General features: G+C 44.6%; 1 protein-coding gene across 4 annotated transcripts in view; it reads left to right on the forward strand.

The window, feature by feature from the left end:
* Positions 1-25,732, forward strand: part of PATL1 (PAT1 homolog 1, processing body mRNA decay factor) — a 292,622-nt gene that overhangs the window by 53,947 nt on the left and 212,943 nt on the right. For all 4 annotated transcript variants that reach the window (XR_003944007.1, XM_030221195.1, XM_030221217.1 and 1 more), the window contains exons 3-5: positions 952-1,187; positions 8,600-8,674; positions 8,957-9,160. Coding sequence is in view for 3 of the 4 variants with exons in the window: in XM_030221195.1 (XP_030077055.1) it covers positions 952-1,187; positions 8,600-8,674; positions 8,957-9,160 (515 nt within the window). In the remaining variant the exon portion in view is untranslated. The remainder of the gene's footprint in view (positions 1-951; positions 1,188-8,599; positions 8,675-8,956; positions 9,161-25,732) is intronic.

Below are 25,732 nucleotides of genomic sequence, written 5' to 3' on the forward strand. Positions count from 1 at the left end.
CTTACTGTTGAATACGTTGCCTACCATTGCACTCAAGGTGGTCTTTGCTTACTGGAAAGCTTTAAACCAAGTCAATCATACTCAGTGGTGAAGCTTAGTCTACACCTGCTACAAATATGAATCTTGTATTTCTAAATGATCAAAATTGTGTGCTAACTTTATGAAAAAATGTTGAAATGCGATGAAACATGTTAATGTTTTATTGATAATGCACATAACTCAAATGTTTGTGCTATTTTTCCTCGTGCCCTTTTTGTACTCATTTATTGGTTTATTCTTGGATTTATTATAAAATCAATAAAAATAATAGACTAAAATAAAAGTGGCTAGGACTTTTCAGCTTGGAGAAGAGATGGTTGAGGGATAGATATCATATAGAGATCTGTAAAATACTGAGTGGAGTGGAACGGATAGAGGTGAATCGCTTGTCTTCCTCTTCATAATTATGCATGGCTAGAGAGAGAGGGAGATAAGTTACATACAACCTTATAAAATAAACTTCCCTTTCTTCAAAAATTCCTCCATTCCTAATGGTTTTAAAGCCCTCTTGTACCATCTCATCTATGCAACGAGACTTAAGAATTTAGCATGCTTCTGAGATCCCTTAAGTCGAATGGGGAGCATGTCTGAGAATAGATTTCAGTCTTGTACCTTGAAGCCAAAATTTGGTCTCTTGTGCCTCCCTGTGTCACTGGTACCCACATATATTATGACAAAGTTGCTGGAAAAGCAACTGGTTGAAATGCTATGTAGGTGATCCCTGAAGTCCGCTACCATTGCTCCAGGAGGCAAGTTGTTACAAGAGCCTTATGATTACTAGCTACTCAGCTATCTACATTCATAATGATTGAGTCTTCATTAACTATCCCTTTTTAGCTGCTTTTAGCATTTTGTTCTACTAGAGGTTCTTTCTATTCTTACTAATGTTTCCTGTTCCCATATCTCTTTTAGATGATTGGCAAGAAGAGCATGACCGACTGACTGAGCTGGAAGACAAGACCCAGTCTGAGCAGCAGCAAGCAACCTGTGGGCCACTGCTGAACAACAATGCTCCACTCCAAGATGAGGGGGATTTTTTGGGGGACCATGAAGAAAATCTGGCAGAGAGTCTGAGCAAGCTTGTGATCGACAGTGAGCTAGAAGATCCTGCCATCATGGGTGCCATCCATTCTCGACCTTCCTTGCAGGTGAACAAAAGAGGATGGATACAGCTGCCATGTTTTAAAGGAAATTTTATTTTCCTGTTGTAGATTTAAATGAAATAAAGAACAGAAACAGATCTGTCACTTCATGTTCAAGTGTACAGCGCTGCGTACATCTAGTAGCGCTATAGAAATGATTAGTAGTAGTAGTAGATCTATGGAAATCTTATATACAGTGGTGGAAATAAGTATTTGATCCCTTGCTGATTTTGTAAGTGTGCCCACTGACAAAGACATGAGCAGCCCATAATTGAAGGGTAGGTTATTGGTAACAGTGAGAGATAGCACATCACAAATTAAATCCGGAAAATCACATTGTGGAAAGTATATGAATTTATTTGCATTCTGCAGAGGGAAATAAGTATTTAATCCCTCTGGCAAACAAGACCTAATACTTGGTGGCAAAACCCTTGTTGGCAAGCACAGCGGTCAGACGTCTTCTGTAGTTGATGATGAGGTTTGCACACATGTCAGGAGGAATTTTGGTCCACTCCTCTTTGCAGATCATCTCTAAATCATTAAGAGTTCTGGGCTGTCGCTTGGCAACTCGCAGCTTCAGCTCCCTCCATAAGTTTTCAATGGGATTAAGGTCTGGTGACTGGCTAGGCCACTCCATGACCCTAATGTGCTTCTTCCTGAGCCACTCCTTTGTTGCCTTGGCTGTATGTTTTGGGTCATTGTCGTGCTGGAAGACCCAGCCACGACCCATTTTTAAGGCCCTGGCGGAGGGAAGGAGGTTGTCACTCAGAATTGTACGGTACATGGCCCCATCCATTCTCCCATTGATGCGGTGAAGTAGTCCTGTGCCCTTAGCAGAGAAACACCCCCAAAACATAACATTTCCACCTCCATGCTTGACAGTGGGGACGGTGTTCTTTGGGTCATAGGCAGCATTTCTCTTCCTCCAAACACGGCGAGTTGAGTTCATGCCAAAGAGCTCAATTTTTGTCTCATCTGACCACAGCACCTTCTCCCAATCACTCTCGGCATCATCCAGGTGTTCACTGGCAAACTTCAGACGGGCCGTCACATGTGCCTTCCGGAGCAGGGGGACCTTGCGGGCACTGCAGGATTGCAATCCGTTATGTCGTAATGTGTTACCAATGGTTTTCGTGGTGACAGTGGTCCCAGCTGCCTTGAGATCATTGACAAGTTCCCCCCTTGTAGTTGTAGGCTGATTTCTAACCTTCCTCATGATCAAGGATACCCCACGAGGTGAGATTTTGCGTGGAGCCCCAGATCTTTGTCGATTGACAGTCATTTTGTACTTCTTCCATTTTCTTACTATGGCACCAACAGTTGTCTCCTTCTCGCCCAGCGTCTTACTGATGGTTTTGTAGCCCATTCCAGCCTTGTGCAGGTGTATGATCTTGTCCCTGACATCCTTAGACAGCTCCTTGCTCTTGGCCATTTTGTAGAGGTTAGAGTCTGACTGATTCACTGAGTCTGTGGACAGGTGTCTTTCATACAGGTGACCATTGCCGACAGCTGTCTGTCATGCAGGTAACGAGTTGATTTGGAGCATCTACCTGGTCTGTAGGGGCCAGATCTCTTACTGGTTGGTGGGGGATCAAATACTTATTTCCCTCTGCAGAATGCAAATAAATTCATATACTTTCCACAATGTGATTTTCCGGATTTAATTTGTGATGTGCTATCTCTCACTGTTACCAATAACCTACCCTTCAATTATGGGCTGCTCATGTCTTTGTCAGTGGGCACACTTACAAAATCAGCAAGGGATCAAATACTTATTTCCACCACTGTATGCACTTAAAGCTTACAAAGACTAAAGCAATATTGCCAGGGTATACACATAATAGTATAGAAAAAGAAATTATTAGCGGAAAACATATAGATAAACCTGGTAGAGTAGTCCACAACATTGAGATCGAAGATAGTAATAACAAGGAAAGTTGGATCAGGAACAAGACAACTAAGAAAGATAGGGAAAGCTTATATTTTAGTTTTTTATTCAGATTGTGGAACGTGAAATGCTTCTGTGAGCAGATTATGCAGATCAGCTGCTCCCAAAATATTTTCCACTGTTTGAGCAGCAGACAGAGATAGGTGACAGTAGCCTGTAAGGTGGGCTTTGTTGCCCAAGGCCTGTAGAAGTTCTGGTTTTTATGATAATAGTTACCAGATTATTTGGTCAACTCGTTCAGATTCTGCACAGAGACGAGTGATTTTATGGATGTGCTCAAATCCAACTTAACTTTACAATATAATACATCATATGTATTCTGCAATTTTCATCTACATGGTTCAGATTACAGAAAGAGTAGCCAGTCATCTCCTGGGATAATACAAAACATAATGAGTAACACTGTTTCCTTGTCATCAGCAGCAGATGAATCCATTAACTGATGGGTTGTATCCACCTACCAGCAGGTGGAGATAGAGAAATACTGAAGGCAGTTGGGGCTAGCCATCCAAGGGTCACTGTGGTTTTTCAGTGTTCTTATCTCCCAGCAAGTGTGGACGTAGCTTGATCAGCTCCTGGATTTCTGCCTGGGGTGGCTCCTGTGCTTTGCCAGTTGAGCAGGGGTGGCTGGTGGTGCCCACTTTAAAGGCATATAGGTTCGCCCTTTCCCTGCCTTACCATTCCCCCTTCCTCCCGGAGTCCCTCTGTTGCTGCCTGCCTCCAACTTTCTTCACAGCGTTAAAAAAAAAAAAAAAAAAAGTGCGCGCTTGTACAGCGTGGCTATTGCTGAGGCTTTTTCCAGACATTCTGGTTCTGTGCAGCTTGACCGGAGCTCGTTGACTCAGTATTCTGAGGTGAGAGTGGTGCCCAGCTCCTCCGGGGAGGTCCCGCGGACGCCGTTCCAAACGGGGTAAGTTTTGGCACGAAGCCGCCATTTTATTGCTATATTTCCGTCCAGTCGGGCGATGGCTGCTGAAGGAGTTAAGCGCTGCTCCTGTTGTGGTAAGCGCAGATCAGCAGCGGGGCTGTGCAAAACGTGCTCCTTAGACGCTCGTGCTAGTACAAGCATGCCGAGCGATGACTCTTCCTGCTCAATGGAGCTGGCAGCGGGCGCCATTTTGGAAGCGCTGCATGTCTTGACCCTCGCGGTTGCAGAGGAGTCTGAGTGTAGGGGGACGCCTCGTTTAGAGGCTGCCAGAGGAGCTCCAACATCCGTTTCTCCTAATTTGGAGGCGGAGGGTCAGGGTGAGTTTTTCTCCCCTGAGTTTGTGCTTTTAATGCATAAAGCCTTCATGCTGAAAAGAGCTCTGCCGCAGGTGTCTGACACTGCATTGCATCCTGGGTTCCCTCCGGGTGTTGATGCCTCGGGGATGGATGGCTTCGGATGTTATTTCCTCCCCCGAGCGTTGGAAACACACTAAACATAGACGGGTAAATTCCCCGTCTGAAAGTGGTGCATATCCTTTTTGCTCCCTGTGGTCGGGCTGTGGGGAGTCTGAGGGATCTGGCAGGCCCTCAGGGACAGCTGATCCAGAGGAGGGTGCCTGTTTGCCACTGGATTTGGATGATCCCAATGCGGTTCGGATTTTCCACTGCGACGAGCTGCAAGCTCTCATTACTGACACCTTGCAGGCCCTCTCGATTGATGATCCTGCTGAAGGCGAGGCCTCCTCTGTTAATCTTAGGATGGCGAGTACTAAGAAGCCTACTCGGGCCTTTCCGGTGCATGACTCCATCCAAGAGCTTATTTCAGCTCAATGGTCTGACCCTGATGGGCTTTTGAAAGTGGCCAGGGCTATGGGTCAGCTTTACCCTCTGAGTGAGGAGCACTTGGCCCCTTTGGGGATGCCTAAAATGGATGCGTTGGTCACGGCGATGACTAAAAAAGACCACTCTCCCAGTAGAGGGAGGGGTCGCTTTGAAAGACATGCAGGACCGGCGGCTTGAATCCGCGCTGAAGCAGTCCTTTGAAATTACGGGTCTTGCCTTAAGGGCATCTATTTGCAGTTCCTATGCAGCCCGGGCATGTCTTTCCTGGTTACAACAGGCGGTGGAACAGCCCGCGGATGGTGCGGGGTCCCTCTCTGAGGTAGCCCCGCGGATGGAGTCGGCCCTGTCATTTTTGGCTGACATCCTTTATGATCTGGTCAGAGCTTCAGCTAAACAGATGTCTGTGGCGGTTTCTGCCCGCCGCCTTCTTTGGCTACGGCATTGGGTGGCTGACAAGCAAAGGCTGGTGAGGTTACCCTTTCGGGGCCTCCTGTTATTTGGAGAGGAATTGTGAAAGACCTGGGGGACTCTAAGCCCCAGCGGTTACCCGAGGATAGGCCGAGGCCTTCTTCCAAGGGTTCTATGTTTCCCTCCTCTTCCAGACCTCGCTTCCGTGAAGCTTGCAGGTATCGCCTAGGGGGCTCTGCTGGGTTTTCTCAACGTGCCCGTTTTCAGCAGAGGAACTCCTTTCACTCGGACAAACGTTCCGCAGGGGCTGGTTCAAGGCCGGGAGTTTAGGGGTGTCCTCCACAATGATGGGACGCCAGTCCACTCCTCGATTCCTGCAGTAGGAGAACGTCTTTCCCTCTTTCTGGAGGAGTGGACCAAGATTACCTCGGATTAGTGGGTCCTGGACCTGATCAGAGAAGGTTACCGACTGGAATTCGGTACCCCGTGAGAGACGTGTTTGTGGAGTCCCGATGCGGCACAGCTGTAAAACGGGCGAAGGTAGAGGAGACCTTACAAGTCTTGCTGCACCTCGGAGTGGTGATCCCGGTGCCTCCCGCCGAACTCGGCTGTGGCCGCTATTCCATTAATTTTGTCGTGCCTCGAAAAGGCAGGTATTTCAGATCGATCCTCGACTTACGAAGAGTCATCGAGGCCCTCAGAGTACGACACTTTCGCATGGAAACCCTGCGCTCCGTCATTCGGCGGTACAGCCAGGAGAGTTTCTCACGTCTCTGGGCCTAAAAGAAGCGTATTTGCACATTCCTATCTTGCCCCCTCATCAGCAGTTTCTCCGGTTTGAGGTGTTGGGACAACATTTCCAGTTTCGGGCCTTTCCTTCTTAACACCATCTCTCCTACTCTCACCCCTTTTATCTGTCATATCCTCACTTTCTCTTTCCACAGTGACCGTTCCTGATGCCTTCAAGCATGCTGTGGTCACACCGCTCCTGAAGAAGCCTTCGCTTGACCCTACCCATGTTTCCAACTACCGACCTATCTCCCTCCTCTCCTTCCTTTCCAAGTTACTTGAACGCGCTGTTCACCGCCGCTGTCTTGACTTTCTCTCATCTCATGCTGTTCTTGACCCATTCCAATCTGGCTTTTGCCCTCTCCATTCAACTGAAACTGCACTTGCAAAAGTTTCCAGCGATCTGTTCCTGGCCAGATCCAAAGGTCTCTATTCTATCCTCATCCTTCTCGATCTATCCGCCGCTTTTGACACTGTTGATCACAGCCTACGTCTTGATACGCTATCCTCATTTGGATTCCAGGGTTCTGTTCTTTCCTGGTTCTCCTCCTACCTCTCGCTTTGCACCTTTAGTGTACACTCTGGTGGATCCTCTTCCACTTCTATCCCTCTACCAATCGGTGTACCTCGGGGTTCTGTTCTCGGTTTTCTCCTGTTCTCCATCTACACTTCTTCCCTTGGCTCTCTGATATCTTCCCATGGCCTTCAATACTATCTCTATGCTGATGACTCCCAAATTTACCTCTCTACCCCTGAAATCTCAACCAGCATCCAGACCAAGGATTCAGCCTGCCTATCTGATATTGCTGCCTGGATGTCTCAACGTCATCTAAAACTTAACATGGCCAAAACCGAGCTTCTCATCTTTCCCCCTAAACCTACCTCTCCTCTCCCCCCTTTCTCTATTTCTGTGGATGGCACTCTCATTCTCCCTGTCTCATCAGCTCGTAACTTTGGGGTCATCTTTGACTCCTCTCTCTCCTCCTCTGCTCATATTCAACAGATTGCCAAAACCTGTTGTTTCTTTCTCTATAACATTAGCAAAATCAGTCCCTTCATCTCTGAGCACTCTGCCAGAACCCTTATCCACACTCTTATCACCTCTTGTCTCGATTATTGTAACCTGCTTCTCACCGGCCTCCCTCTTAGCCATCTCTCTCCTCTTCAATCAGTCCAAAACTCTGCTGTGCAACTCATTTTCTGCCAAAGTCACTATGCTCACATTAGCCCCCTCCTTAAATCACTTCACTGGCTCCCTGTCCGTTTCCGTATTCAGTTCAAGCTTCTCTTATTGACCTATAAGTGTATTCACTCTGCCGCTCCCCAGTACCTCTCCACTCTCGTCTCTCCCTACGCCCCCCCCCCCCCCGAATACTCCGTTCTGTAGATAAATCTCTCTTATCCGTCCCCTTCTCCTCTACTGTCTATTCTAGACCCCGTTCCTTTTGTCTTGCTGCACCTCAAGCCTGCAATAGACTTCTCAAGCCTGTGCGTCTAGCCCTGTCCTTGGCCGGTTTCAAGTCCAAACTTAAAGCCCACCTCTTTACCACTGCTTTTGACTCCTAACCACTACTCACTTGCCTTTCCTTTATCCTCACCTATTTATTCCCTTACCCTTAATCGTTCTATCTGTTTACCTGTCTTATCTAGATTGTAAGCTCTTGGAGCAGGGACTTTCTTTTTTGTGTATAGTGTACAGCGCTGCATATGCCTTGTAGCGCTATAAAAATGATAAATAGTAGTAGTAATAGTAATTTGGTCTTTATCTAGAGGTATGATAATATTGCCCAACTTTTTCACATAGTGTTAGGAATTTATTCTATGAACACATATAGCTACTGTTTTTTCTTGCACCCTTCGTTTATTCTGCTTAGTCATTTGGGTAAATATTCTGTTATTGTTAGTGATGTCCCTATATCATTGTTTTCCCACTTTCTGTTGTAATTTGAGACAACATACAGATTGTTGATCATTCTTGATCCATGTGATAAGTACTTTATGCTTTGTAGCCCCTGGTACAAAATAAGTACCTGCATATAATATGTAAACAGCTTAGATTGTAATCACAGAAAGAGGGTATATCAAGTCCCATCCCCTTACCCTTTCATTACATCTGCTCTCCACTGCTTTCTAGACTCCTTTGGGTAACCCATCTCTTAACTATATTCTTTTCCTGTGAATCTACATTTGTTCATGGAGCTTCACAACTTTTTTCATAAAACTGTGTAACGTATGGAGAACAGTTCTTCCCCTTTCATTATTATTACTTTTATCACTGCTTTGCGTAAGCCCCTTGCCTATGTATCTTTATAGTGTTGAGTTTGCTGAAATGTGTTACTACTCACATAAGATTTAAAATAATGCCATGCTTATTATAAAATTTCTTGAAGATGCAGCTTAGTGCTACGGTGTCTAAAAGCAAAGATTTTGAGGAAGGTTATATCTGTTTTTCAGGGAGAAGATGGAATCTGATGATATTCTGTTGTGTGTTTTTTTTTTGCAGTTAACTAAAGGTTTGAACAGCATTTGGGATGGGCCAGTTGTGCTGCGGTGTCTGCAAACGCCTGTGCTAAGGGAGGTACAGTACTTTTTGTTAAGCCTTCCATCCTTCCAGCAGAGGCTTCTGATGATCATGTGAAGTCTCCCATCCTCCTTGACTTGGAATGAAAGGATGTTAGTAACTGATAGAATACTGGGGATAATGAAATTGGGATAGTACTAATCATTTTAACTTTCTTTCCTCCCTCTCACATACATCATCATCTTGTCTCTTTCTGTTTTGTTCTCTTTTGATTTTTTACCAGAATAAGTATTTTCTTTTTGTGTATGTCTGTATATTTTCCCCTTTCCCTTTGCATAGGAGGTAACACCTGTGTCCATCATGAAGGAGTATGGCCTAGTTGAGAAGCCGCAGCCTGACCAGGAACAGCCTGAACTAGATCTTTCAGAATGTGTCCTGCCCAGACGCTCTTCTTCTCCCATCATTGGCAGTCCTCCGGTCCGAGCAGTTCCTATTGGCACACCACCTAAGCAAGTGGCTATGTCTGGCTTCAGTCAGCAGCAGGTAGGGGGGCTATAGACAATTTAGTGATTGAGTATATGTTCTAATGCTTTGCTGGCACTATGTGATAAATCCCAGTTTCTGTAGTCTAGTGCTAATTTGTTATAATTTTTTATATATTTTGAGGGTAATTTTATAAAAGGGTGCCTTTGTAATAGTTTATAAGACAACGTAGGTGCCTCTGTGCTTTTCTAAAATAGGTACCCAGAACCAGTCCCAGTAGTGCAGAAACTTACACCCACGCTGTAAAAATGCACAGTGAGAGACTGAGCTAGTGCTAGAGGGTTGTTATCTGCTGCATCTGTGCTGTTCCTCCTATCGATGTGTTTGGGAGCCCCCCTCTCTGCCTAGAAGAACTGTCCGGTTCATCTTGGGACCAGTGCTCGCTCCGCCCCTTGAGTGATGTCACTCTAGGGCACGTAGTGAAAGACTGAGCCGACAGTGTATGCCGACAAAGGAGTGCGATTAAGGAGCTGGGTGCTCCTTTGGGTGGACTTTGGGGGTGATTGGAAAGTCGTGGTTTATGAGATTGTTATATGTATTTTTTAGTTTTAAATATGTCTGCCAATAAAGTAGTGATGGGAAGGGGAAGGTATGGGTCATTGTCAACTTTTCGAGTTGGGAGGCATGATGTGTACAGGGTTATTGGTTGCTTGAGGAAAATAGTTATTTGGGAAGGGGGAATTGACTCAGTGTAGGGTAAAAATTGGTTATATTAATGCTCGTTCAGTTTGAAATAAGGCATCAGTGATCATGTGGAGTGTGGATGGCAATGATGTCATTGTATGCGTGTGTGTCTGAATCTTGGTTGTTGAAGTCTGACTTTGTGGTGGTTAGACAATGTTGTCCTCTGGATTTAAATGGGAATGGGCTTGTCGTTAAAGGAAGCAGGATAGGGGAGCAATTTATTTTTTTTTTTTGTAGGCATGTCTGAATTTTAAATTTGTGGAATTGGCAGCTGAGGAGAGAGACTGTGGGGAATGCCTGGTGATTCAAAATGAGTCTTTGGCTATTTGTGTAGTTTGGCACCAGGGGTGGTTGTAGTAAACTGCTAGTTTTCTAATGGGTTTATCGATTTGATTTTGAGAAGTTATGAGTGGTGGGTGATGTTTTATTGATGGAAAATGGTCACATTTTACTATGTTTACTGTCTGCTGTATCAGTGGAACTGCATGTTCGGAGGGCTACACATTGTGCTGGCCATGTATTAGATCTGTTTTTGTTTTGGATTTTTTGGCATCATATTTGGTGCATTGTTTGAATGGTATGATGGTGGTGCGTCTACAATTTAAGATTAAGGACTTATGGATGGTGTGTTTTGTTCTGGTAATTGATGAGTCATGTTCATTGACTGAGGTTGTTGATATCTAGCCCTTGATGTGGTGGCTCCAATGAAGGAGGTTAAAATGAGTATGGAGTTTAGGCCATGCCTCTGGAAAACAGGTCCATTATTGAGAGAGTCTGAGAGAAATTGTTATAAAACTAATGATGTTAGATTGAGAGATATGCTTGATGGATTATTTGAGACTTAGTGAAGATGAAAGGAATAGATATTACAGGATTATTAGATATTAGAGGATTGAGGGTGCATTGAATCGGCTTAGGGAACCGTTTCATACGGTGAAGTTTTTGTTGGCTGGATATAAGGAGGATGATGGAGGATCAGAACCGGATGTGAATTTCTATGCTGAAGCTTTGAGTAAGGTTGAGAAATTGAAGAATGCAGTTAAAGTAGAACTTGAAGTAATGGAGGAGGTTGCCCAAGTAGATAATTCTATTTGGACAACGAATGTAACAGTGTCGAAAGAGTAGGCGAGTCGTATTGATTACAGTGTTATGCCTTCTCTTTTAGATCATTGTTCATATGGGATACTGCATCAATTGGCTAATGAGGTAGCTCCTGTCTTGACAAAGGGGGTCTTTTTTTTTTTTTTTTTTACAAAGGCCTGGTAGCATTTTTTTGTGTGTGCTAGACGCCCATAGGAATATATGGGCATCTGTAGTGATTAGCACACACTTACTTTTAGCATGCACTAAAAATGCTAGTGTGCCTTTGAAAAAAGGCCCACTAAGATAGTTAATAAATCTTTAGTAGCTGGTGAATATCTGGTTTCATGAAAACAGGCCGCAGTACGACCATTGTTGAAAAAAGTAGACCTTGATCCTTCTAATTGAATGAACTTTCGTCCGATTTTGGTTCTCCTGTTTTTCAGCAGCGTGATTGAGAAAGTGGTCATAGAAAATAAGAGTAGCCATACTTGATCAGACCAGTGGTCCTTCTAGCCCAGTATCCTGTTTTCCAAACTGTGGCCAAGCCAAGTCACAAGTACCCAGAAGAAACCCAAATCATTCCATACTACAAATCCCAGGGCAAGCAGTTGCTTCCCCATATCTGCCTCAATAGCAGACTATGGACTTCTCCTCCAGGAATTTGTCCAACCCTTTTTTTTTGTTTTAACCCAGATATGCTAACCGCTTGTGACAGAACAGCTTGTTTTTAAGCCTGAAAATTGTATTGAATATTTCTTGAAGTGTATTTCTCTAGTTTGGCCAGCAGGTGGTGCTTGTTTATGTTCAAAATGGTTTAAGAGGAATGACTGGTCCTTCTTTTAGGGAGTCTTTTACTAAGGATTAGCTTGTTATCTGCAGCAGGGCCCATTTTATTCCTTTAGTAAAAGACCCCCTTAGCACAAGGATAAAGGAAATGCCTGTAGTGATATAACCAGCTATTTTTGAAACTTGTTGTTCTGGACTCTGATTGGCCCAGGAACGCTCTTCTTTTGGACTGTACTGACTTTTGCCCCAGTAGCTCTTTGCTGAAGCTCTGTAAAACAGTTATATTTGATAAATGGTGAGCAGCTATATGAGCAGTTATATGTCCTCATCTCCCCAGGAACTTTCTAGAAAGTAAAGAAATGTTTAGTTTGTGTTGTAATTGATCCGTATTTCAGTTACCTGTTATTGTTTACTGATTGCACATTTTTTGTTCATAGTTCAATTTTTAAGACAATAAATAATTTTCAGTTTATTGCCTGTTTGGACTGGTAAAGAATCCTGGTGGTTTCTGTGTTAGGTCTGTGTGTGCTTTCTGGGAATTGTGAGACCACTGGAGTATGGCTTCAGTAACCTAGAAATCACTGGGGTAATTTCAGAGCGGGAGACTCACCCAGAGGCGGTTGGGACCCAGTCAGTGGGGTGCTAGTGTAGAGCACAAGCGGCAGGTGCAGGCGGACCTGAGCTGTGCTGGGGATAGATCCTCTAAGTGGCCTCGGGGCAACCCCAGGTGGGTGGCTAGGTGTTTTGTGACACCGCTGTTACCACATCCTCGGGCAAAGAGTTCCAGAGCCTAACTATTTGTTGAGTGAAAAAATGTTTCCTCCTATTTGTTTTAAAAGTATTTCTATGTAGCTTCATCAAGTGTCCCCTAGTCTTTGTACTTTTGGAACAAATAAAAAAAAAAAAATCAATTTATTTCTACTCGTTTTACACCACTCAATTTTGTAGACCTCAATCATATCTCCCCGCATCCATCTCTTTTCCAAGCTGAAGAGCCCTAACCTCTTTAGTGGAGGAGTAGCCTAGTGGTTAGTGCAGTGGACTTTGATCCTGGGGAACTGAGTTCGATTTCCACTGCAGCTCCTTGTGACTCTGGGCAAGTCACTTAACCCTCCATTGCCCCTGGTACAAAAAATAAGTACCTGAATATATGTAAACCGCTTTGAATGTAATTGCAAAAACCTCAGAAAGGTGGTATATCAAGTCCCATTTCCCTTTCCCCCTATCCTCATATGAGAAGAGTTCCACCCCCTTTATCATTTTGGTCACTCTTCTTTAAAACTTTTCTAATTCCACTATATCTTTTCTGAGGTACGATGACCAGAACTGAATGGAATACTCGAGGTTCGGTTGCACCATGGAGTGATACAAAAGCATTATAGTATTTTCGGTCTTATTCACTGTCTCTTTCCTAATAACTCCTAGCATCCTGTTTGTGTTTTTGGCTGCCGCTGTACACTGAGCAGAAGCTTTCAGCGTATTATATACAACACCACCTAGATCTTTTTATTGAGTGCTGACCCCCAAGGTGAAACCTACTATCAGGTAACTATGATTCGGATTATTTTTTCCAATGTGCATCACCTTGCATTTGTCCACATTAAATTTCATCTGTCATTTGGATGCCCAGTCTTTCAACTTCCTAAGGTCTTCCTCAAATATTCACAGTCTGCACGTGTTTTAACAACCTTGAATAGTTTTGTATCATCTGCAAATTTAATCACCTCACTCGTCGTCCCGATTGCCATATCATTTATAAATATGTTAAATAGTACCAGTCCCATTACAGATCCCTGTGGCTCTTCACTGTTTACCCTTCTCCATTGAGAGAAATGACCATTTAACTCTACCCTCTGTTTTTTGTCCAATAACAAATTCATAATCTACACCAGAACTTTGCCTCCTATCCCATGACTCTTTAGTTTTCTTAGGAGTCTCTCATGAGGAACTTTATCAAAAGTTTTCTGAAAATTTACATACACTATGTCAACCGGCTCACCTTTATCCTCATGTTTATTCATTCCTTCAAAGAAATGAAGCAAATTGGTGACGGAAGACTTTCCTTGGCTGAACCCATGCTGACTGTGTCCCATTAACCCTTGTTTGTCTATGCTTTCCATAATTTTATTCTTTATAATAGTTTCCACTATTTTGCCCGGCACCAGTCAGGCTTACCAGTCTGTAATTTCCCGGATCATCCCTAGAACCCTTTTTAAAAGTTGGCGTCACAATGTCCACCCTCCAATCTTCAGGTACTACGGACGATTTTAACATTTTACCTATTAGTAACAGCAGATCAGCAGTTTCATGTTTGAGTTCTTTGAGTACCCTTGGATGTATGCCATCCGGTCCGGGTGATTTAATTTCAGTTTGGCTCTTTAATTTGCCAGTTTGGCTTAGTATATCTTCCAGGTTTATCAAGATTTCTTTCAGTTCCTCCATATCATAATCCTTGAAAACCATTTCTGGCACAGCAAATTTCACATCATCTTCTATAAAGAGAGAAGCAAAAAATTCATTCAGTTTCTTTGCTTTGGCCTTTTCCTCCCTGAGCACCCCTTTTTTTTTCTTTTGTGATCTAACAGTCTCACGGATTGCCTGGCAGGCTTTCTGCTTCTGATGTGCCTGAAAAAGTTGTTACTGTGAGTTTTAGCTCTGCAGCAAGTTTCTCTTCATATTCTCTTTTAGCCTTCTTTATTAATGCTTTATATCCGACTTGCCAGTGTTTATGTTGCTTCCTGTTTTCTTCATTTGGGTCCTTTTTCCATTCTTTGAAGGACAATCTTTTGGCTGTAATAGCCTCTTTTACTTTACCTTTTAACCATGCTGGCTGTCATTTTCTTTTCTTTCCACCTTTGCAAATACGTGGAATGCATCTGGACTAGGCTTCCAAGATGGTATTTTTGAATAACGTCCACGCCTGATTTAGTGTCCTAACCTTAGCAGCCGATCCTTTTAGTTTCTTTATAACTATTTTCCTCATTTTATTATAGTCGCACTTTCAAAAATTAAATGCAGCTGCTGTAGATTTCCTTTGCAGGTTCAACCCAGATAGTAGTTCAAACTTGATCATGTTATGATCACTGTTTCCCAGGGGATCCAACACCACCACTATGCCCTGCACGCCACAAGAACCAGATCCAAAATTTATTTATTTATTTATTTGTAGCATTTGTACCTCACATTTTCCCACCTATTTGCAGGCTCAATGTGGCTTACATTTGCCGTAGTGGCGATTGCCATTTCCGGTCTACAGAGTTGCACATGGTTTTACATTCAGTGTGTACATACATGGTATAAGAATACATTGTGATCTTGTGTAGGTGTCAACATTATATTGTTGCTCGGTTATCGACATTAGGGTAGAAAGTGATAGTGTTTGGCAGTGAGGTTAGTCAGTATTGTGTGGTTACATGGTAATCGATTTTAGATTAGAAGTGGGATTGTTTGTTTATTAAACGCATTGAGGTTATTTGATCGAGTGATTAAGGTCGATCCAGTCTTATTCTTCAGTCTTATTGTTTAGTAATTAGGACAGTTGTTTGTGGTATGCCTTCTTGAATAAGTCAGTTTTCAATAGTCTTCGGAAGATAGTTAAATCTTGCGTTGTTTTTATGTTCTTCGGAAGTGCGTTCCATAGTTGCGTGCAAATGTAGGAAAAATGGCTCCCCCTCTCGTCGTTTCCTGGACCTGTTGCTCCAAGAAGCAGTCGTTTATTACATCTAGAAATTTTATCTCCCAGGCACTCCCTGATGTAACATTTATCCAGTTAGTATTGGGGTAATTGAAATCACATGCAAAACAATCACTTCAACAATAATGTTGTGTATCAGAAGAGTTGCCAGAAAACATCCTGTATAATCATTCTCACCTCCAACGTTCTGACTTGCTGCCTGGGACCGTGGCTCATTCTGAGTTGGTCTGCTAGGCTCCGTAGATCAGGCTGACATCACCGTAGCCGTTATGATGTCAACTTCAGAGCCCGGGGAGGGGGGGGAACATGCCTCACAGCTGACCCATGTCCAGAGGAGGGTCGCTGGACATGGGTGGCTGGAGGGAGGGCAGGGGAGAGAGGAGGGTCGCTGGAGGGGGGCCAGGGGAGAGAGGAGGGTCGCTGGACATGGTGGATGCAGGGGGGGCAGGGGAGAGAGGAGGGTTGCTGGACATGGGTGGCTGCAGGGGGGGGGGCAGGGGCTCGCTGGACATGGGTGGCAGAGGGGGGCAGGGGAGAGAGGAGGGTCGCTGGACATGGGTGGCTGCAGGGGGCAGGGGAGAGAGGAGGGTCGCTGGGCATGGGTGGCAGGAGGGGGGCAGGGGAGAGAGGAGGTTCACTGGACATGGGTGGCTGCAATGGGCACAGGGGGAGAGGAGGGTCGCTGGACATGGGTGGCTGCAGGGGAGCCAAGGAAAACCTTGCTAGCGCCAGTTTCATTTGTGTCAGGAACGGGCCTTTTTTACTAGTCAATTATAAAGTGGAGAAAAAAAGACCCCAGTAAAAAAGGAGACACACCTAGTTGCAAACTGCATTATGAAGACCTGCCGGTGTGACACATTAGATCATGATGAGAAGGAAATTATTGGATGTACTCAAAGAACAGGTGATAAACAGAACATAATGTTTGTAGTGCTATGAGTGAATTACTAGGGCAAAATAATTGCATTATGTGGGACATAAAATGCAACCAGGACTTCAGGTGCCATGAGGTAAAGTAAGCTGAGAGGGTGAACTTGTCGTTGTTAGCAAAAAAAAGTTACGAATTGCAATAACCTGAAGAGAAAAAAACAATCTCTCCTTATGTAAAAATATGTAAGGTGACAGTGAGAAGAAACTCTTATGTGAAGAAGTGATATATAACTTTTGTGTGTGCACCAGTTGTGTGAGAAAAATTATATCCAAGTGAAGTCATGGATTCTAATAAGAGTGTATTGTGAATAAAACGATGTAATGTTATATTAACCTCAGTGTTTTTTTTTTTGTTTCTCGTCAGTCAGATTTTCTAGACCTTTGGACATCTATTTTGGCGCCAGATCTTTACAATACCCATTACTTACTGAAGTCTTTTTACGTACAGCCTTGCTCTATTTCAGCACACAGAGAGCATCAAGCTGTTATTTAAACATACTAACGACGACAAGTAAGTTCACCCTCTCAGCTTACTTTTCCTCATTCCACCTGAAGTCCTGGTTGCATTTTATGTCCCACATAATGCAATTATTTTGCCCTAGTTATTCACTCATAGCACTACAAACATTATGTTCTGTTTTATCACCTGTTCTTTGAGTACATCCAACAGTTTCCTTCTCATCATGATCTAATGTGTCACACCGGCAGGTCTTTATAATGCCGTTTCTTTCGTTTAATCTGTATGGTCTGTTAGATCAATTCCATTAGTTCGATTATGTACCCATGCAGTTAAATTTTAATTTGTTATATGTATATTTTTTTACTAGATATCTCAAGTGGATGTTTTTATTGAACACAAGAGGTATTTATTTATACAATGTATATATATGTTTTTTTTTTTTTATATATCCTTTAGGAGGTTTTGTTTAACTGTTAAAGCAGTGCCATTGTTTAATGGTGAAATTTTACCAAGATTCAATTGCTGTATAATAATAATTCTTTTGAGAGGCAATATTGGGTTGAGAAGTTCCCTATGTACACTTTTTATTTTGCTAATTTTAATTTTAAATTGATGTTACTGTGTCAAAATTTGTTTTTTATGCTTTTATGTTTTATATTTTATATGACTCGTTGATTTTTCTTTTTTCTTTTTATGATGTTTTGTAATATACTCTTGATACAGGCCTAGTTGGCTGAAACACAGCTATGTCGAGTCTTGCTCATTCTTCAATAAATAGTTCTTTCCATCTGGAGCGTCGTCTATTGTTTTTTGAGTCATCTTTGCTGTTTCATCACACACTCAAGAATTGTACACAATATTCTAAATGAGGTCTCACCAGAGACTTATACAGGGGCATCATCGCCTCCTTTTTTTCTTCTGGCTGTTTTACTCTCCCTATGCACTCAAGCATCCTTCCAGCTTGTGCCATCGCCTTTTCTGTGTGTTTGGTCACCTTAAGATCATCACATACGATCACACCCAAGTCCTCTTCCGTGAACAAAAGTTCATCATCTCCTAAACTGTACCATTCCCATGGGTTTTTGCAGCCCAAATACATAACCCTGCATTTTTTATGCATTAAATCTAAGCTTCCAGATTCCAGACCATTCCTCTAGCTTCGCTAAGTCCTTCCTCATGTTGTTCACACCGTCAGGGGTGTCTGTTGCAGATTTTGGTATCATCCACTGAGGCAAACCTTTCCAGGCAGCTCTTCAACAATATCACTTATAAAAATGTTTAAAAGAATCGACCCAAGAACTGAACCTTGCGACACACCACTGGTAACATCCGTTTCCTCAGAATGAGCTCCATTTACCACTACCCTCTGTCGCCTTCCACTCAACTAGTTCCTAACCCACTTAGTCACTTTAGGACCTATACCAAGAGCACTCAGTTTATTTATTAGTTTTTTTACATGGAACTGTGTCAAAGGCTTTGCTAAAATCTAAATACACCACATCTAGCACTCTCCATTGATCCGACTCTCTGGTCACCCAGTCAAAGAAATTAATCAGATTTGTCTGACAAGATTTGCCTCTAGTGAAACCATGATGCCTCAAGTCCTGTAATCCATTGAATTCCAAAAACTTGACTATTCTGCTTTTTTTTTTTTTCTGTATAATGCTTTCAATCATATATATCGCCAGTTTCCACATAGTGACAAGAGAAATCACAAATCAAAGTCACAAGGAAAGTTTTCAATCAGCCACAAAAGAAAGTAATCTTTTGTCCTCAATAAAGGTAATAGATCCAAGCATCAAGGAAAAAGAAAAAACATTATATATAGATAAATAGAACGCCATCCAGACCTAACACCTCAGCCTGTCTATAGACTATCTAAACAGTGAACACTATCTTTAGGAGTTTGAACATGTGTCTTCTGTTCTTCCTTTGCCTGCAAAAAGTCCAGTAGTTTCTTATGATAAAAAAACATGAGTGTTTTAACCTCAAAAACTACAATACATACACAAGGAAATTTTAACACAAAGGTGACACCAAGTCCAATAGTCTAGCCTTAAGGGCAAGGAAGGCCTGATGTCGCTGCTTGCGTTTCTCTTGCTAAGTCAGGAAAAATACAGATCTTTGATCCCATAAACAGCTCATTCATGTAGCGGAAATATAAACATTACAATCTAGCTCCTAAGGCAAAAGTCACTACTGCTGTGGACCTCTGCGTAACTACTTCCAGTGAAGATTCCAGGGAATCTGTCAAATTCAATCAATCAATTTTCCCCCTTAAATCTCCCCCAGAATCTTTTCCTTGAGTAGATCAAAGATCAAAACATGTGAAACCCCCACATATATCCAGAAATGTTAATAATGCCTTCTGTCATACCACTATCATGTATTCCATTACCATGCAACCCAAAATCCTTCTGTAACACCAAATGTGTACTCTCTTCTCATTTCCACTATCCAAGATGTATTGTAAGCCACTTTGAGCCTGCAAAGAGGTGGGGAAATGTGGGACACAAATGCAATAAATAAATAAATAGATATGCTGAACTCTAATCAATGGTGGAAGAGCTTGCAATGGAACCTTCAAAACCTGCATAAAATATTTCACCATTTTTATAAGAAACACCAGAGGAGATCTAGGGAAGTTTAGGAACCGCAGATTGTTCCTCTGGAGTTGATTTTCCAGGTAGTCAACCTTTTGATGTCAATTAAGTTTATCCTTCACAAGAGCAGAACTGTACTCCATTTACTTTAAGGTCCAGATCACCCAACTTAGCAGAGCGCTGATTGCCCTCATGAACCAGCATAACAACAGTTTCAGAAACAGTTTTCAAGTTATCAGAAACTCAGTTGAAAACCTCTGCAAAGAGGAGTTATCTCATGAATAGCATCCCAGAGAGACTCTTAAGGTCACCACAGCTGGTCTTTCCAAACCTTGCATCCCAATCATAGAAGCAGATTTTACAGTACCTTTTTGATGTTCCGCTATCAACTTGGGTAGCTTCTCTTTGACACTTCCCTGCTTCAGGATAGCTCCATCCTGAGGGAAGGAAATTAGCAATTGGGGGGGGGGTCCACCTCCAACTGCAGCGATGAAGGAAACCTCTTGGGAGAATCTACCACACAGTGTTCCACCTCAGCGTCTCTGCTTCCGGGTGGAAGGGGGAGCTGCATGTTCAGTGGGGCTAAGCAATGACCCATTCTTGCTGCTGACGGCTGCTCCAATCTCCTGCTTGACAGAAGAGAGGAGTGGCATGGACAAAGCAGTTGCCCAAAATACATCCAGCATCGCTGTCGAGGTGGGGACACACCCCGAACCTTCCCCTTCAGTTTGCCCATCCAGAGCAGTTAACCACTCTGCAAGCTAGAAAGCCGCTGGGTAAGTCAGAGCATCCTGCAGATATGTCCTATGCAGGCGCCATCTTGTATCCAAGCTGATTATTCTGTTTTAACAGCGTTTCCATTAATTTACTTAGCACAAAAGGCAGACTTACTGGCTGTAGTTCCCAACCTCTTTCTTCTGCTTTTATGGAGAGAGACCACATCTTCTCTTCTCCAGCCCTCTGGGACCACACTCGACTCTAGAGAAGCACTGAAAAGGTGAGCCAGTGGAGCTGCTAGAACTTGCCTAAATTCCTTCTGTGCCATCAGATGTATGCCATCTCGCCCCATTGCTTTGTTCACCTTTAGTTTAGTTAACTCTTCATGAACACGGTCTTCTGAAAATTATTCAGGGACTATCACCCCTCCATTCCTGTTTGTATTTGTCTTCAGCGGTCCTACTCCCAGCCCTTAAGCTGTGAACACAGAACAGAAACATTTGTTCAGCAATTCTGCTGTATCTTTATCAGTTTCTACATATTCATTCCCTTCACCTTTGAGTCTCATAATGCCACTTTTACACTTTTCCTATCACTAACATATCTAAAAAATATATATATATATCTTGTCCCTCATTTTACTGTTGGCTATTTTTTCTTTCATTTGCATCTTTACTTTTTTGACTACTACCTTCTCTTAGCTTTTCCAGATACTATCACCTGTCTTTCTCTTTTTTTCAATCTCTTGTAATTTATAAAGACTAACCTCTTTTTCTCCGAGGACAAGCAGGCTGCTTGTTGTCACATATGGGTTGACGTCCACATCGGCCCAGGAATCGGCATTTTGCCAGCAAAGTAAATAAAGTTTTGCTAGAGTCTTCTAGTGCACAAGCTGCGTGCACCGCGCATGCGTGGACGACTTCCCACCTGTAGCATGAACATGCTACTTCAGTTTTTTCTTGTCCGCGGCGGAGAAACAGCGTTTCTACACTGCTCTTCCTTTTTGGCCCAGGAGAAAGAGACTCAGACAAGTTCACTAACTTTTCTTTTTCCCTCATTAAAAAAAAAAAAAAAAAAAAACACTTCTCGTATTTTTCTTAGTTTTAGGCCTTTTTATAAGGTTTCTTTCTTTTTCGAAGCGGCCAATTTTCAGGCTGCAGGGCCAGGCTCTTCCCTTTTTTTTTGTGCCCTTTTGTTCTTTTCAGGGCACAATCGCGTCGTTTGATTTTGCTGAAGCCATTTTCCCTTCCATGTCATCGAAGACATCCAGCGGCTTCAAGCATTGTACGCGGTGCAACCGGACTATCTCAGGTACCGATACCAACGCCTAGTGTGTCCAGTGCATTGGGCCTGACCATACTCAGCCGCTTGTAGTCTGTGTCTTCGTATGAAGAAACGGACTCAAGCGTCTCGAGAAGCCCAATGAGAAAAACCTTTGGGGGCTCAGTCCGGTCCTTCGACGTCTGCATCAACATCGGTACCGAGGTCGTCGTCGTTGACATCGACAGGTGCATCGACGTCGGGAAGAAAGGTAATGGCTGCTGAGAGACCAACTCACGCTGGGAGCAGAGAGGCGTCGAGTGGGTTTCCACCTGCCTCAAGGCCTCCTTTTATGCAGGCCCCCGGGACCGCCCTTCGTCAGACCTGGCCTCGAGGAGACGTGAGGATTCCACGTCCTCATCGGTACCGAGGAGTCTCGATAACTGGCGTCGAGCGAAGGCTAAGAAGCATCATCATCTTTCTCCTTCGACACACTGTACCAGGAGCTCCGGGGCGTCGAGAGAGTCGGCACCCCAGAAGCGTCGGCGCTGAGAGGTTCGCTCTCCCTCGATACAGGAGGTGCCGATGCGTCGGCCTCCTAGCAGCCCAGTACCTGCTCCCGAGCCTCCATGGATTCTGACACCGCCTGTCCCACCGACCCCGCAGCCTTCTCCGATGGCAGCTCTCGAGCGCATCCGGGCCTTGTTTCCAGAACTTCTGGAGGGACTACTACGACAGCTTCGGTGTCGGGGGTGCTTGCGCTTCTGTACCTGCTGCTGTAGCGGTGTCTGGCCCTTCGCCTGTGGTGAGGTCCTCGACCTCGATGCCGCCTGTGGCATAGACGTCAGCTGCCACCCAGGTTGACTCCCCTTCGACGTCGGTGGAGGGAGCTTCGCTGCAGTCGGACCGGGTATCGACCTCTCGTCATCACCATAGAGGACATCATTCCTCAGCATCAAGGCAAGTCCAGGATCGAAGCACCTTAATTCAGGTTTTATCCGACACTGAGCAGGGAGCGCTCGTGGGAGTCAGATGAGGATCCCAGGTACTTCTCTTCTGATGAGTCCTTTGGGATTCCCTCTGATCCTTCCCCTTTGCTAGAGCTAGAAAGGAGATTATTTTCAGCAGAGAGTCTGTCCTTTTCCTCTTTTGTCTGGGAAATGGCTATGGCTATTCCCTGAGGAGGTTGAGGATGAGCCCAGGACTGAGTTGCTCTAGGTCTTGGACTATTCTTCTCCACCTAAAGAGGCTGTGACAGTTCCTCTGTATAAGGTACTGAAGGAAGTCCTTATGCGAAACTGGTCAGCCCCTCTGTCTGGCCCCGTGGTCCCGAAAAAAGCTGAATCCCAGTATCGGATCCACGGTGAACCTGGGTTGATGAGGTCTCATTTACCCCACAATTCCAGGGTGGTGGATTCCGCCCTCAAGAGAGGCAGGAGTACTAGAGACTATGCTTCGGTGCCCCCAGGCAGAGAAGCTAGGACTCTTGATTCTTTTGGGAGGAAGACGTATCAGGCTGCTATGCTCGCTGCCAAGATCCAGTCATTCCAGTTCTTCACGAGCGTCCGCTTGCGGGACTAGATAAGTCAACTGTGCAGCTTGGTTGATGCACTCCCTATGGAGCTGGCTGAGCCTTTTCGCCAGGTGGTCAGGCAGCAGAAGGCGTGTCGCAAGTTCCTGGCCAGGGGTACTTTTGACGTGACATCCAGGATCGCTGCTCAAGGTATAGTGATGCGCAGACTCTCATTGCTGCATGTCTCTGACCTGGATCATTCTGTCCAGCAGTAGATGGCAGATGTTCGTTGCCGGGGGGGGGGGGACAATCTTTTTGGTGCAAAAGTAGAGGATCTAGGTGATCAAATCAAGAAGCATAATGGTACTATGGATATTCTCTACCACTGGGTGCCTTCTGCTACTGCCTCCTCATCTAGGAAGTTCTTTGGCGGGAGGAGGAGTGCCCCCTATACTTATTCTAGGCGTAGGTACACTCCTGCTTCTTGGCAGCCTGTCCAGGCTCAGCCCCAGCGCACTCATTCTCGTCAACAGCTTGCGACTAAGTCCCATTCTGCTCCCCAGCAAAAGCAAAGGACGGGCTTTTGACTGGCTCCAGTTCAGCATAGCCTCAGTAAAAGTGTCTGTACTGGACGACTTGCCGGTAGGGGGGAGGTTGATGTTTTTTCACCAAAGGTGGCCTCTCATAACCTCCGACCGGTGGGTTCTTCAAATAGTTTGGTTAGGATACACCCTCAATCTGGAATCCAAACCTCCAAATTGCCCACCGGGAGCTCATTCTTACAGTTCCAAGCACAAGCAGGTACTTGCAGAGGAACTCTCTGCCCTTCTAAAGGCCAGTGCGGTCAAGCCCGTTCCATCAGTGAAAGAAGGGCTGGGAATCTATTCCAGGTACTTCCTTGTGGAAAAGAAAACAGGGGGGGATGCGTCTCATCCTAGACCTAAGGAGCCTGAACAAATTTATAGTTCGGGAAGTTCAGGATGGTTTCCCTAGGCACCCTTCTTTCCATGATTCAAGAGAGTGATTGGCTATGCTCTCTGGACTTAAAGGATGCTTACACACATGTCCCGATACTTCCAGCTCACGGTAAGTATCTGCAATTTCGGCTGGGAACTCAGCACTTTCAGTACTGTGTACTGCCCTTTGGTCTGGCATCTGCGCCCAGGGTGTTCACAAAGTGCCTGGCGGTAGTTGCAGTGTCGCTACGCAGACTGGGCGTGCATGTTGTTTCCTTATCTCGACGATTGGCTGGTGAAGGCAGGCGCTCAGCAGTCCATGCAAATGACTATTCAGGTGCTAGAACTTCTGGGGTTCGTGATAAATTATTCCAAGTCCCATCTCACCCCAGTTCAGAAACTGGAATTCATTGGAGCTCTGTTGAACACAAAGACATCTTGTGCTTATCTTCCCGAGGCAAGGGCGGACAACCTCCTGTCCCTAGTATCCTTAGTACGAGCATCTCAACAGATCATGGCTCGGCAGATGTTGAGACTCCTGGGGCACATAGCCTCCACAGTTCATGTAACTCCCATGGCACGCCTGCACATGAGATCAGCTCAATGGACCCTGGCCTCCCAGTTGTATCAAGCTGCGGGAGATCTAGAGGATGTGATCCAGTTGTCCACCGACTTACGGAATTCTCTGCATTGGTGGACGATTCGGACCAATTTGTCCTTGGTACGTCCATTCCAAATTCCTCAGCCACAAAAAGTGCTGACGACGGATGCATCCCTCCTAGGGTGGGGAGCTCATGTGGATGGGCTTCACACTCAAGGAGCTTGGTCCTTTCATGAGAAAGGTCTTCAGATCAATCTCCTGGAACTGCGAGCAATCTGGAACGCTCTAAAAGCTTTCGGAGACTGGCTGTCCAACCAAATCATATTGATTCAGACAGACAGACAATCAGGTTGCCATGTATTACACCAACAAGCAGGGGGGCACAGGATCTCGCCCTCTGTGTCAGGAAGCCGTCCAGATGTGGCTTTGGGCGCGCCATCATGGCATGCTTCTGCACGCCACTTATCTGGCAGGTGTAAACAACAGTCTGGCCGACAGATTGAGCAGGATAATGCAACCTCACGCGTGGTCTCTGAACATGGGAGTAATCCGCAAGATCTTCAGAGCGTGGGGTACACCCTTGGTGGATCTTTTTGCCACTCAGATCAATCACAAGGTCCCTTAGTTCTGTTCCAGGCTTCAGGCCCACGACAGACTAGTGTCAGATGCCTTTCTCCTCCATTGGGGAACAGGCCTTCTGTATGCGTATCATCCCATACCTTTGGTAGGGAAGACTTTGCTGAAACTCAAGCAAGACTGCGGAACCATGATTCTGATTGCTCCCTTCTGGCAGCGTCAGATTTGGTTCCCTCTTCTTCTGGAATTGTCCTCCGAAGAACCGTGGAGATTGGAGTGTTTTCTAAACCTCATCACCCAAAACGAGGGGTCGCTTCTGCATCCCAACCTCCAGTCTCTGGCTGTCATGGCCTCCTTGGGTCTTTCAGAGGGTGTGTCTCGAGTCTTGCTTGCTTCCAGGAAAGATTCCACGAAGAAGTGTTACTCTTTCAAATGGAGGAGGTTTGCTGTCTGGTGTGACAGCAAGGCCCTAGATCCTCTTTCTTGTCCTACACAGACCCTGCTTGAATACCTTCTACACTTGTCATAGTCTGGTCTTAAGACCAACTCCGTTAGAGTTCACCTTAGTGCGATTAGTGCTTATCATCACCGTGTAGAGGGTAAGCTTATCTCTGGACAGCCTTTAGTTGTTCGCTTCATAGAGGTTTGCTTTTGTCAAAGCCCCCGGTCAAACCTCCACCAGTGTCATGGGATCTCAACGTCGTTCTCA

This window comes from Microcaecilia unicolor, chromosome 1 (genome assembly GCF_901765095.1).
Source record: "Microcaecilia unicolor chromosome 1, aMicUni1.1, whole genome shotgun sequence".
In the NCBI taxonomy this organism is placed as follows: Eukaryota; Metazoa; Chordata; class Amphibia; order Gymnophiona; family Siphonopidae; genus Microcaecilia; species Microcaecilia unicolor.